Below are 13,273 nucleotides of genomic sequence, written 5' to 3' on the forward strand. Positions count from 1 at the left end.
ATTATGTTCAACAATTAGTAAACAAATATGCATTATGGACGGGCAATCTCTAGGAAGCTATTACGTTTGTTTATGCACTTGCTTGGTTATTAATATTTGTTGTCTTATGTCATTATTTACATGCATTATGCAGGCCCTGCCCACGACGGTGCTTATAAGCTATAGTTATGATAATTAGCAATAACGTAGATAATTTTCTGGAATTGATCCATCAAACTGAATACTCAATAATATGCTAGAGAAGAGGGTTACACCAAAACATTTGGGCCAATTTCACCACGTCAAGTTAAATGTCCGAAAACCTCTTAAATACGAAATATTTTACGAAAAACTGAAGTTTATATTGTGGGTGAAAATGGACATCAAAATAGGATTTTCAAACGGAAACTGTTACTTAAAGATAATTAGATAATTTGGTTTAGGTAAATACGTCAGTTGACTCATCACTTGATAGTCGTAGATTACAATCTTTCTGATAGTAAGTTAGATTATAAATCAGCTATTGTTTACGTGCTTCTGTGTTCGTACCTAATCTTATGATCAAAAATATTCGTTGGCACGAGTAAGAGAAATGCCCACTTAAATAACAATTATTTATTTGTAAACAACTGGAAGAAAAAGGTGAACTAAGAAGTTTATCCTTGATTTTTTAATAAGAATACAATCATCATCTTCATCTCTGGAGCGTTTTCCTAACTTTGTTGGGGTCGGCTTCCAATCTAACCGGATGCGCTGAACCAATGCTTTTTTTGTCTGACCACCTCAACACAGCTGCCCGGGCAACCCATATCCCTTGGTAAGACTTTATAATGTTACAATCGAAATGTATTCCTAGCTGAAAATCAGCACCTTACAAACGTCAAAATTATGCATAACTTAGCTCTAGGCAAAAAAACACCTTTTTATCACATTCCTATGTGTTTTTGCTCGACAGATATGGCGCTAACTAATCCACAATCCTCATAGAAAATCTTATCACTAAATGATACTTAAATGATTCTTAGATATACATACATCATTAATTAAGTTCTTAACGATCATAAATTAATTAAGGAAGCTTTCGTACTACTGCAGTAATTACAGGTCCTTATCGATATTCCGATGCACTTCTTATCGATTGAGAGATATTGTAATCGATTAAATTGTTACTAGGTAAGTATACGAAAAACAGAAGTCAGTATAGCTTTATTCAGCGACAAATTACTTACAGGAAAACATAAATATATGAGGGGTTTGTTTGTTTGCTTGATTGAAGGCACCAATTTCAGGAAGTAATTGACCGATTTGAAAAAAGTAATCAGTGTTAGACAGACCATTTATCGAATAAGTCTTTCAGTAAGCTTAGGTACCTTCGCAAATGTAAGGTCACGTGAAAGTACCTACCAAGCTGACAAATTATCAACCACTCTGATAATAAGTCAGCTGATTATAATCCCTGGTAGGTAGCTCATTAATTAATGCGGGGTGCGCCTTAGATAATAATAATTATTAATATCTCTCATTAAATAACAATTCTACACTACCTATATAAATTCACTAGCCGTTTTGCCGCGATTTCATCCGCGTCCCGTGGGAACAACTAAAAAAAATTATAGCCTATGTCACTAGAAAAGAATGTAGCTTTCCAACAGTAAAAGAATTTTTCAAATCGGTTCAGTAGTTTTGGAGGCTTTTTAGGTACAAAACAACAAACAAAAAATGTTTTCTCTTTATTATATTAAGTATCAAGAATATAGATGATTACCTAACATTAAGCATTTTGAATTTCAAACGTCTTTTTAGGGTTCCGTAGCCAAAATGGCAAAAACGGAACCCTTATAGTTTCGTCATGTCCGTCTGTCCGTCTGTCCGTCTGTCCGTCTGTCCGTCTGTCACAGCCGATTTACTCGGAAACTATAAGTACTACAGTGATGAAATTTGATGGGAATATGTGTTGTATGAACCGCTACAAAAATATGACACTAAATAGTAAAAAAAAGAATTGGGGGTGGGGCCCCCCATACATGTAACTGAGGGATGAATTTTTTTTTTTCGATGTACATACCCGTGTGGGGTATCAATGGAAAGGTCTTTTAAAATGATATAAAGTTTTCTAAAAAACATTTTTCTTAAAGTGAACGGTTTTTGAGATATCAGCTCTCAAAGTCGTAAAAAGTATGTCCCCCCCCCTCTATTTTTATAACTACGGGGTATAAAATTCTAAAAAAAATAGAGGTGATGCATGCTAATTAACTCTTTCAACGATTTTTGGTTTGATCAAAGTATCTCTTATAGTTTTTGAGATAGGTTGATTTAACTGTAATTTACGGAACCCTTCGTGCACGAGTCCGACTCGCACTTGGCCGGTTTTTTTTCTATACATTCAAAGTATGCACACGTAACCTAAATCTAAATAAAAAAATCCCGGTAACTAAGTAGATTACCTAGATTTTTGCAATGCTACGAACGATTGCATGCAAACACTTGTGTTAAAAGCTCTTCAAATGATAGAGTAAAATGACATGGAATACTGAAGATACCCATGTGTACAGTCAACTTCAAGTCAGTGGTAACCGTTTTATAGGAAAATCGTACTTATTACTATTGAGTTAAGGTGCATGACAGTTACCACTGTGCAGTCTAACGTACCTATGATTCGTATTTGTTATTATACATGTAGGTATAGGTACTCCATAGTAAATGGACTTCATTTGTTAGTAGGTACATAATTCTCGTTTAGATTAGGGAAATGCATTTGTATGTGTCATTCTCTATACCAATGTTATAAAAGAGAAAAACGTCTGCCAGTTTTTTATGCTTTGAAATTGCCTGAGATTTTTGTAACATTTGGTGTGGGGATAGTTTTATAACTAAGGAATAAGGTTCAGATAGTTTTAACCAGTTTAACTACAGGCTAAGTTATTCACTCAAACCACGGGTTTAACTACGGGAAGAGGCTAGTTCAGGTAGATACTGAAATTGCGCCTACATGTTTTTTCATACATATCAACTGAAGCGCTGCTCAGATAATTTTGACAGGTTAAATAAAATCTATTCTATTTTTATGAAAAAAAAACATGATTTGCGATTAAAAAATACCAACATATACAATCTAGGTTTTAATAAGTAGGCTATACCATAACGATGCAACCCACTAAGACCAGAATATCTTCTATGGGGACGGAAAATTATATTTTTTGTTAATGATAAAGCCTGTTCTTAGTTACCTAGACGTACCTAGACAATAATAAAAGTCTGGATATTACAAAGTCGTTAGGTTGAAACAATGTCTGCCCTACCCAAGTCTTCAAGTCATGAATAAGCAAACCCGTATAATTTAATGAATAATCATGTTTTAATTATTATAATTTATGTGATTCACGCTCCTTTAACACTTTTTATTGTTTACGAAGCTATTACAACAGTGTAGTAGGTAAAGAAACATTTTGAATGCAGAGAGGTAGAAAATGCTATGAATTTCTTGGGCATGGTCAGTTTTCTAGACTAATATTATAAACAGGAAAAATACCTATTTTGTTGGTTTGTACCCTAAAGGCTCCGCAACAACTCAGCGAATTAAAAAAAAACTTTCACTAGTGAAAAGATACACTCTTCCTAAGTGACATAAGTTATATTTTATCCCGTTAGGGGCAGTAGTTCCCACGGGCCGCGGGTGAAACCGGAAAAACGCCCAGTATTAGGTAATTGGAAATTACTAGAAGCGGAGTTATAAATTTATATTTCGCTATAGGACATATTAAGGGAGTGTGAAGGTCATTTGTAGATTTGCGCGATGTACAAAATTGCCCTGTAATTATTTCCCTGTTACCTATGGAAAAGTGACGTAAGCAGAAATATAGTGATTCATACTTGAATTACCTTGATCTGCACGCAATTTTTTCATTAGTTTAAAGATTTTACAGATTATCCAGAATTACAGATTCGATCTAACGTTTTTTTTTTTACTTTTTATAATGCATTCTGCAGTGCATTATAACGGTTGGCCAGTAACAATCTAGTTGCTGAAATAAAATGTCTAGCGCCTAGAATCTTTCTCACAGCAAACAGTCACGTTACAGTGTTATATTTTATTGAGTTATTGTCATAAAAATTGGTATGTATTCACGTTTATCAAATACATTTTTCAATAGATAATACGAAACTTCTTAATGATGTTAAAAACAGACCCGTTTTGTTTACATTTTTATTAATTTATAGTTATTGCATTTTCAATCGCAATAAAAACTAGGTACTTGCAAAGTTAGTAAACAGGTGATTGTTTATAATGACCTCTTCACCTTACGTTATAATTATATCAGATTGAAATGAATTATCATTACCATTACCACACTTTAACTAAGTGCAAAGTGTAGGTATGCAGAAACTTAATCATATTTCAAGGTAGATACGCAGATATAGGAACTATAAAATAACTTTCTCAAAGGTTATGCAGCAGCTTAACAATTTGAATAATTTTGCTCTTCTTACAAACTTAGTAACATCTTCAAAGTCAGGAATTCTTAGACACGTTTCTGAGACATTTACCTACCTGTGTCCTTTATTACGTACCACATTATCTTCACATGTAGGAACATGGTACATTGCGTTATTTTATCCTCATTAAATACCCGTATTATAAACGGGAAAATAACTCCGTCTACAAGCTAAAACTGCTGAACCAATTAAAAAATGTCTTCTAGAGCCAGCCTAGGAAAGGATATAGGCTTTTTTGAACAGTCGAAAGTTGCAGAAATGTTGCTAAATAACAATACTTTGTTTGTATATAACTGAGCAGTATCTCCAAAAATAAAATAAGTACGTATTCCTCTAGGTCACAGTGCAAATAATTTTCCTTAAGGAATTCTAAATAAAACGTTAAGATTCAGAGGCAAATCTCTCACGTCGTGTATAGTATGTCAAATTAATACATAGGAAGAAGGAAAGCGGAAACTTTTTGGACGCCATTATTCATCTCGCGGCTTCCGGTGTGCGTGCATGTAGGTTGCTCTTGTATTGTCTGTGGTCGGAATACTGATTGTCTTTGATTAGGTTCAAGTTATGGGTTTGTTTTATTATGTTTATAAATAAGTTTTGCGAAGTTAAATTCATGGTTTATGCATAGATATAAAAAGAACTATATTGATTTCTATGGGAATGAATAATTCGATAGAAAATAATAAAAATCTATTAATTTCCCACATTCTGAAATCGAATTATTTGATGTGACTAATTGTTAAATGTTACATATGCAGTAAAATTTTCAGGATCGCGCTAATCTTAGGAACTATTTAGACCGATTTGAAAATTATTTCAGTGGCTTTTATTAGGGGGTGTGGAATAGTTCCCACGGGTCGCGGGTGAAACCGACGTCAAAAGCTAGTAGAATATAATTTCTTTGTATTAGATTGAAATACAACGTTATCAGGCCCCAACATTTAATTATTTATAGTCTTAAAATAAGCTTTCCACGATTTATTATTGACTCAATGTTTTAAAAACACGCATATTGAGGGTTATCTGTGCACTATAAAATTATTTACACAGCTGATAAATGTTTCTCACGTCGAACCTTCTTGGCAAGATAAAGCTATATTCAAACATTATTAAATGTTAAGGAAAATATTTAAATATGGATAGGATGACTTATTTTTATGACAACTGTGAGTTTTTTATGTAAATTTTCCTCAAATAAAATGCTTACTTATCGAAAAAGTTTAATTGTACTGGGTCTGTCTATATGTTTGTAACCTATGGTTCCATAGATCTAGTAACGAGTAGAAAAGGCAGAACACTACTTTTGGTTAAATTAATTCTCTAATTTATGCAGAATCAAATACTTTTTACTCTTTTGCATGAACTCTTTCATTGCAAAATGCAACAAAATTAAAATTGCTATAAGTGCAATGGAATTTTCTGTCAACTATTTTCAGCTCTGTATTTATAAGGATAAAGTCGAAAACTGACTGACAAGTTAATGATAGATAAAACATGCATGTATTGCTAGATAGCAATAATATGTGGTATCTGGTATTTATCAGCTAGTTATCTCAATAAATACATGAGATATCCACAGGGTAATTTATCTCAGGCATACATATACGCAATGAGTATGTATGTAGGTACAGTCAACTGCACATCAGTGGTAACTGTCATGCACCTTAACTCAATAGCAATAAGTACGATTTTCCTATAAAACTGTTACCACTGACCTGAAGTTGACTGTACGTGAATATTCAGATAAATGCATTGCCGATCAGATGTATGGAAATATACTTACGTATGTGATGAAATTATGTGTTTATTGCATAAGGAAAATCTGTATAATTTTAATTGGTTATTATGGTTAGGCCAGGCAATAACTTCATGTTCTACCTAAAGAAATGTCTAGGATAAAAACAAGGAAGGATACTATTTTTGGTTTGACGCAGTATTTTCTTTAAAAAACCCCTCATGTTAAAATGTCAAGGAAAGTTACAATTACCTCAAATGTATAGGTATATAGGTATCTTCTTTTTGATGGGAAATCATCAAATGACCACTCCAGCTGAGGGTGCAGCGTGAGGGAGTGTCAGACTCTTACTGACTAAAACCCACCATGTTTCTTCTTAAGACCTTTATGTACCAGGGCCGCGATAACTCTTTCGAACAATCCCGCAGCTTTCATATGTATCTAAGCTGCTTTTAAAGTTCCCGACCTTATCTCAGTAGATGTGTAGGTATTTCTTCTTCATCATCATCATCTGCCTAGCCTTTTCCCAACTATGTTGGGGTCGGCTTCCAGTCTAACCGGATGCGCCTGAGTACCAGTGCTTTACGAGGAGCCTATCTGAGCTACTCTATCTTTTGGTATTTATTATCCTATCAATAAGAAATACGAATCATCCTACATTTTAATATTTGATCGATAACATAAGTTTATGAGTACTTAAACCTATGTTAATACGACTGCATACAACGCATATGCTATTTCCATGGAAAGTTTTTTTTTCCGTTCTCCAAATTGTAAAATGCAGATCCTAATATACTCAGGGTATTGCAAAATTTACTTTCGGCAGCGTATGGCTAACCACTTCAAGTAATTCAACTGTAATCTGAAAATTACATAAAAAATATTTTTGCAGTTGTCATAGTAACCTGTAAGCATATAGAGTGTAGGCAGAGATTTGCAAACTATAAAATGAATGGGTGTAGGTAGGTGCCTAAAGTTAGGGTGTAGTTTGATGATCAATCAATTATTTTGCAAAGTTATTATATAGCTCTCTAATGAACCTTTAAAGTTAAGAGAATAAAGTAATAAATATTAATACTACTTATTTGTGGAACAATTGTGATTTTAAAGAGACGTATTTCAATACTCAATTAGGTTCGTCTTTTTATGACACTTATATCTCAGCTAATGAAGAACTCATTTCAATTTCCACGCTTGGCAAGTGTCATGGCGGCACGTTAATCATAGACAGTGGGACGCTTCAGACAAATATCTATGACTACCCCTTACAGTATGTACAAAAACGTCATTAGACTGTATGTAAAGAAAATCTCTTAGAGGGCAATGCCGTAAGCGGTTAGGTCACATGCCTTAGGTAATACATGACATTTTATCTACCTTGCCAAACCCCTAATGGCTAGATATAACAGTGATGAAGATGAAGGGTAGTAATGGGAATCTTATGGGAAAAATCCCAAATCATCAGACTGTTAACACGAGGTCTTTGTCCACAGTCTTGGCGGCGGAACATCGGGTGTTTGCCAAACATCCACCCTCGAGCCCAACTCAACGTAAACAGAGCAACGTAACTCAACGGGTGACGTCGTCTGACGTATGGAAGATAGGAACTACGCTTACGACCCGGTTGGTCAGACCGGCGCGCCACTCAACCAGCAAGCGTATAGAATGGAGGCAGGACAGCTGTGGCGGCAATATGCCATCGCCGGAATCGGTACGTATTTTTTTTTATTTAAATTAAAAGTGTTTGCATGCTGGAATAATTGAAGTGCCTTTGCGTTTAAAAAAAATTGTGTGTGCAAATTGAAGCGCGGGAAATTTTTGAATTTGGAATTTTAGTGGTGTTGTTTAGGTATCTATGAATTTAAAGGTGCTCGATTAAAATGTGAATTAAAATCTTATCGAATTTAATCCGAATAAAGAATTTAAAAGTGTAGTGTTATAAAGAAAATTTTAATAGTTTTAAGCGAACGTTTTACGTGAAGATTAAAGTTACAATTATGCGACAATACTGGCGGAACGAATTGTAAAATAATCACTCTATAATAACATAATACCTTCACAAGATGTCTCGATTAAGCCGGGTTTTGTAATAAGAACTGACGTTTTGAAATAGATTAAAACATATGACTTTAATTCTCTATTCATTAGTGTAAAAAAATCTAGGAATTTTAACTTGATTTAACTAATATCTACATATCTGTTAACGCGATTATAATAGTACATGTAATATTAAACGACCATTTCCAATACGCTATATACGTGAAATGTTATTATTCATTTAAGATGAAATGGTAATTTAAATTCCTCGTACAACATTATTATTGTTTTACGGTGATCCTTACTAATATTATAAATCGGAAAGTGAGTTTGTTTGTTTGTTTGTTTGTTTGTTTGTTTGTTCCGCTTTCACGCCGTAACTACTGAACCGATTGCTTTGAAATTTTGCAGACGTAAAGTTAGAAGTCCGGATTAAATAATAGGGTACTTTTTATCCCGAAATAAATAGATATTCCCGAGGGAAAACAAAAATATTGTTTGCTTGATGGATGGATTGTAGATGGCGCTCTGTGTCGTTTAAAACAAGGTAATATATTGCAAACGAATATAAACATGTAAATTTAGAAGCTAAATGATACGATAATGAATCCCCGAAAATGAGGAATTCCCGAGGGATGATGTACAATTTGTTTAATCGTCTAAACGGTTTTTTTTTACATCTACTTATATATTGCAAACGAATATGAACATATTTTAGAAGCTAAATGATACGATAATGAATCCTCGAAAATGAGGAATTCCCGAGGGATGACGTACAATTTGTTTTATGGTCTTAACTGTTTTTTTTACATCTACTTATCCTGAAATAACTATAATTCAACGAATTACTAATTGGTATAAGTATTAGTTAAGTTATTTAGTTCTTGAGGTATGCGATAGATGGCGCTGGGTGTTTTTAAAACGTGGTAACGATGTGTTTTTAAAATACGTAAGAAGTGGAATGATAGCTTTTTAAAACGTGGTGACGTTGTTTTTTATAAGATACGTAAGAAGTGCAATGATATCTCGCGCTTTAACCTGTAGCTCATTGTTCAATCGCGAGCTTCCCGATAGCTCGATAGATGGCGTTGTGCTTTTCTGTATCGCGGTGTTAAGGTTCGCTGCGACTAAGTCTTAAGGTGTTTTGAAATCAGTGGGGCCCAGTAGTGCCAGGGCCAGCCGCGGCTGCGGGTTTTTCGAAAGAGGTACCGCGACCCTGGTATATAAAAGGCCTAGGACGGAACACGACGATTTTAGTCAGTAAGAGTCTGACACTCCCTCACCGCTGCTAACCCACAGCGGGAGGGGTGAACCGAATTCCACGCGGGCGAAGCCGCGGGCGGAAAGCTAGTATAAAATAAGCGATAAGGTGGAAAAAATGCATAATGTCGGACATTGTCTTAATAAAATATGTATGAACGAACGTGGGTCAACGTATAACAATAGATGTCAGTGTGTTTCTAGTTAAACGTCACAAATACAAAAAAAATAAACTAGTTGTCTCTGATTGTTTGGATTTTCCCGCGATTTTTTGACAGTTGCAAATGGCGGTTACATAATTTTTGGCATCCGTCTATCTGGACGGGTTGAACGTACGATTTTTCAATGAGGAAGCGCCTACGTACATTTGATTAAGATGCTCTATTATTAATTAAGTGTGAGCAACGAAATTGTTATTGCGAGTAATATTTATCGTCTAGAAAAATTGTATCAAAGTTGGATCAATTATAAGGCTTTTGCCCTTTTCATAGTCACATTAGGTACTTAATTCGTTATGTACTCTCTTTTATTTATTCACTTTGTTTACGCATTCAAATTATTTCTACTGAAAAACTTGATAGAGGAAAACCAAATGCAAACAATTTTCTTGCCCAGGTGAAAAGCAGCTATAAGTACCATGTAGGATCATAACTTTGGAAAAGGATATAGAACAGGTCTTTTTTGTTTTTTTTTTGCGCGAAATACAGAAATGTTAATTAATCGTTAGTATGTATTCTTTTATAAGCGTGGTGATTAACGCTCAATCCCTCTCTGTGTGAGAGGAGGCCGCAGCCCAGCAGTGGGACGATAAAAAGGGTGAAGATTATGATGATATTCTAAAGAAGTAAAATAACAAAAATATACATAGTTACAGTAAATTATACAGATGTATTTTCTTTAAAATTACTACTACTATGAGTATCTAATCATAGAATCTACAATTATTTGCGTAAAGATAAGTTAATGCTGTCAATTGTTCTAAATATTTGTACTAAAGCTTAGGAGTTTATTAGTTAGTCCTATTGTGTAAGGTTCAGTGTTTGTATAATATATATAGTATATTGTATATAGTCACTGTTACATAAGGTCGTAAATTATTGACTTATATTGCACTTTTGATGTATGAAGTGCAGGTGCATGGAGCAATAAGTAATTGTATAAACGATTTTTTTTTAATATTTCTTAGATGCTCTCTTGTTAAATTTGCTACATTACTGATGATATATCCTTAATAAATACTACCTATATACATCTTTTACTTAAATGCACAAGTAGCTGTCCATCATTAATAGGTAAACTGAAAGCTTCAGAAATTACATGGACTACTTAATTTTTGTCTGAGTGCAGAAAACAGTTCCCTCGGTATGAACGGTAATTAGCTAGTTAAATAAAATCAAACTTAAGTTAGTCTAGGGTACCTAAAAGTCTTGCATTTTTCATAACATTACGACTTTAAGAGCCATTTTATTTTTAGATATTTTTTTATGGGAATAACGACCTCTCCCATAAATATTTATCTCAATTTACTTCGCGCAAATTATTCCTACAAGTTTTTTTCTCACTGGTTACGCCTTAGTACTGATAACCTCATTTAAAGATAGCGATTTTTTTCCACTATGTAAATATTATTTGACGAAATTCCGATAGGTATTGAAATTATCATGGTCAGCATTATTATGACAAATTACTTATCTTTATAGTAGAGCTTTATATAAAATTGGAATGTCTGCTTATTATCAAAATAAATAAATTCGCAAAATGCACATGTAGTTCTAAATTCATTCAAGTAAAAATAAAGCTCTGCATGTACCTATGTATGTTCGGTTAGTCCGAAACAGCTTCGCCGATTTAGAAAATTCACTTACAGTTGAAAATTATTCCGTGAAAAAGTGTAACCAATGGCTCGGTAAATTAAAAAAAGACGCTTTAGGAAGAAACTGGTGAAAAGTATCTTTGTTTATATAAAAAAAAATGATAATGACGCACTTGAAATTAGACGTGATTAATTTTGTTTTAATTATTATTGCTATCTGAAGGTCTTTGATATTACACTCGTAAAAATATTACACATTGAAAACAGGAAATTAATGTAAGTTACGAGCCAAATATTACTTGCTCATGTAACAATAATTGTACCAAACGCCTTCAGTGTTGCATTTTTTGGGCGGGCGGATGGTTAGAGAAAAACTTAGGGCGACTTGAACCATTGAACTAAGCATCTAAATACCTAGAATGAAGCCAGTTATAGGTACTTAGCTTGATATTAAAGTAATTAATAGCCAGAAACATAAAGCTATAATAAGTACTTATGTAGCTAAGTTAGCAACGCAAAACATTACTGAATCTCCACAATGCCGAGATAACTTTTATGAATAAAGTAAGTAGTACTCGAAATAAAAAGTTATTTTTGGTGGAAATGCTCTTACGTTATCTAGTAGCTGATAGCGGCAATATCCAAGTGGATACTAAATCATCCCATGTCCCATGTGAATGAGAAGTGACAGTTAAGTAACTACCTATGCCCAAGTTCACCGACTACTTAAACGTCATTTTTCTTACAAAAAACTGTTTACTATGAATTTTCACGTTCAATTTTCAAAGTAAACCGTGGTTTTCTAAAAAAAAAAAAAACGGACCTTTAGGTTTTCGGTAAACAATGTGCTAATACCATATACCAATTGAATAATTAAAATCCCCGGCTCAATCAACGTAAGAAAATTAAATCCTATCTCTATGGTTTCAAACGCCACTTCTCTTAAAAAGTTTCTATACGTACGTTTTCAGAGCCATATAACTGTCACTCGTCATCAAAGTAATCATATCATTAAATGATATATATTTATATGATTATTATTTATTCCATTATATAATTTTGACCTCCAATAAAGTTAAGATAAGGCAGGGCGACAAAGATTATCATGGGCCGTTTATATTTTGCTATAAAAAAGGTTATCCATACCATAAATATAGTAAAAAGGTCAGCATAGATCATAATAATTATTATTTTTTAAAATGTGAGTTATTAAATAGTATAAAAACATTGGTAGAAATGCAATATTGCTTAATTGAAAATATGGACATTTTGATTTTGATTCGTAGTGAAAGAAAACATTGAAAAGTAAGTAATTTAAATAAAAAAGTTATGAATAGCGCAGTCTTTTTTATTTTAACTAATATTAAAGTTTTTCTCAATATTTGACAGAAGTTACATATCACAGAAAAACTGTTGACTTCTCACCGTTTTACCGCAAACTCTTATTTTAATAAAATACACGATATCAAGCACTAATAAAAATGTTTTTACATAATTTTAAATTATGACTTTGTAATCTTGTTATCCTCCACATACGCAGTTACATATTTATCTTAAGTAGTAAACCAGATATTTTATATTTTGTTAGTGACTGTACCTACATTTGTTATGTTTGTGACTAAAAACATTCTATAAACGTGGAAATCATCTATGATCAGCTTAAGCTCGAATAGATATTTAGGTGATGAACCTACCTATGTATTTCCACCTAAAAACATGAAACTATTTTAATAAAATTTTACAAATGGCTTATGCCACATTAAGTCTTGTTACTAAGGTATCTTCTTCTTGTTCCCAAGACTTCATTTGGGGTCGGCGCAATGTCTTCCTCTTCTGGACATATTGCTAATAGATTTCGCTCCTTTTTTACTACCGGCTTGCATGCAGCCTTATGTCCTGTAGCCTAATGTCAACCCTTGTGATATTTTCCCACCATCTGAGGGTTGGCCCATCTG

At 33.5% G+C, this 13,273-nt stretch overlaps 1 protein-coding gene across 2 annotated transcripts in view; it reads left to right on the top strand.

Moving 5' to 3' along the window:
- LOC110377058 (facilitated trehalose transporter Tret1-2 homolog) overlaps positions 1-13,273 on the top strand; it is a 40,457-nt gene that overhangs the window by 8,005 nt on the left and 19,179 nt on the right. For both annotated transcript variants that reach the window (XM_021335746.3, XM_021335747.3), the window contains exon 2: positions 7,702-7,919. In XM_021335746.3, coding sequence (XP_021191421.1) covers positions 7,802-7,919 — 118 coding nt within the window. In that variant the 5' untranslated portion in view covers positions 7,702-7,801. The remainder of the gene's footprint in view (positions 1-7,701; positions 7,920-13,273) is intronic.

This window comes from Helicoverpa armigera, chromosome 21 (assembly GCF_030705265.1).
Source record: "Helicoverpa armigera isolate CAAS_96S chromosome 21, ASM3070526v1, whole genome shotgun sequence".
Taxonomy (NCBI): domain Eukaryota; kingdom Metazoa; phylum Arthropoda; class Insecta; order Lepidoptera; family Noctuidae; genus Helicoverpa; species Helicoverpa armigera.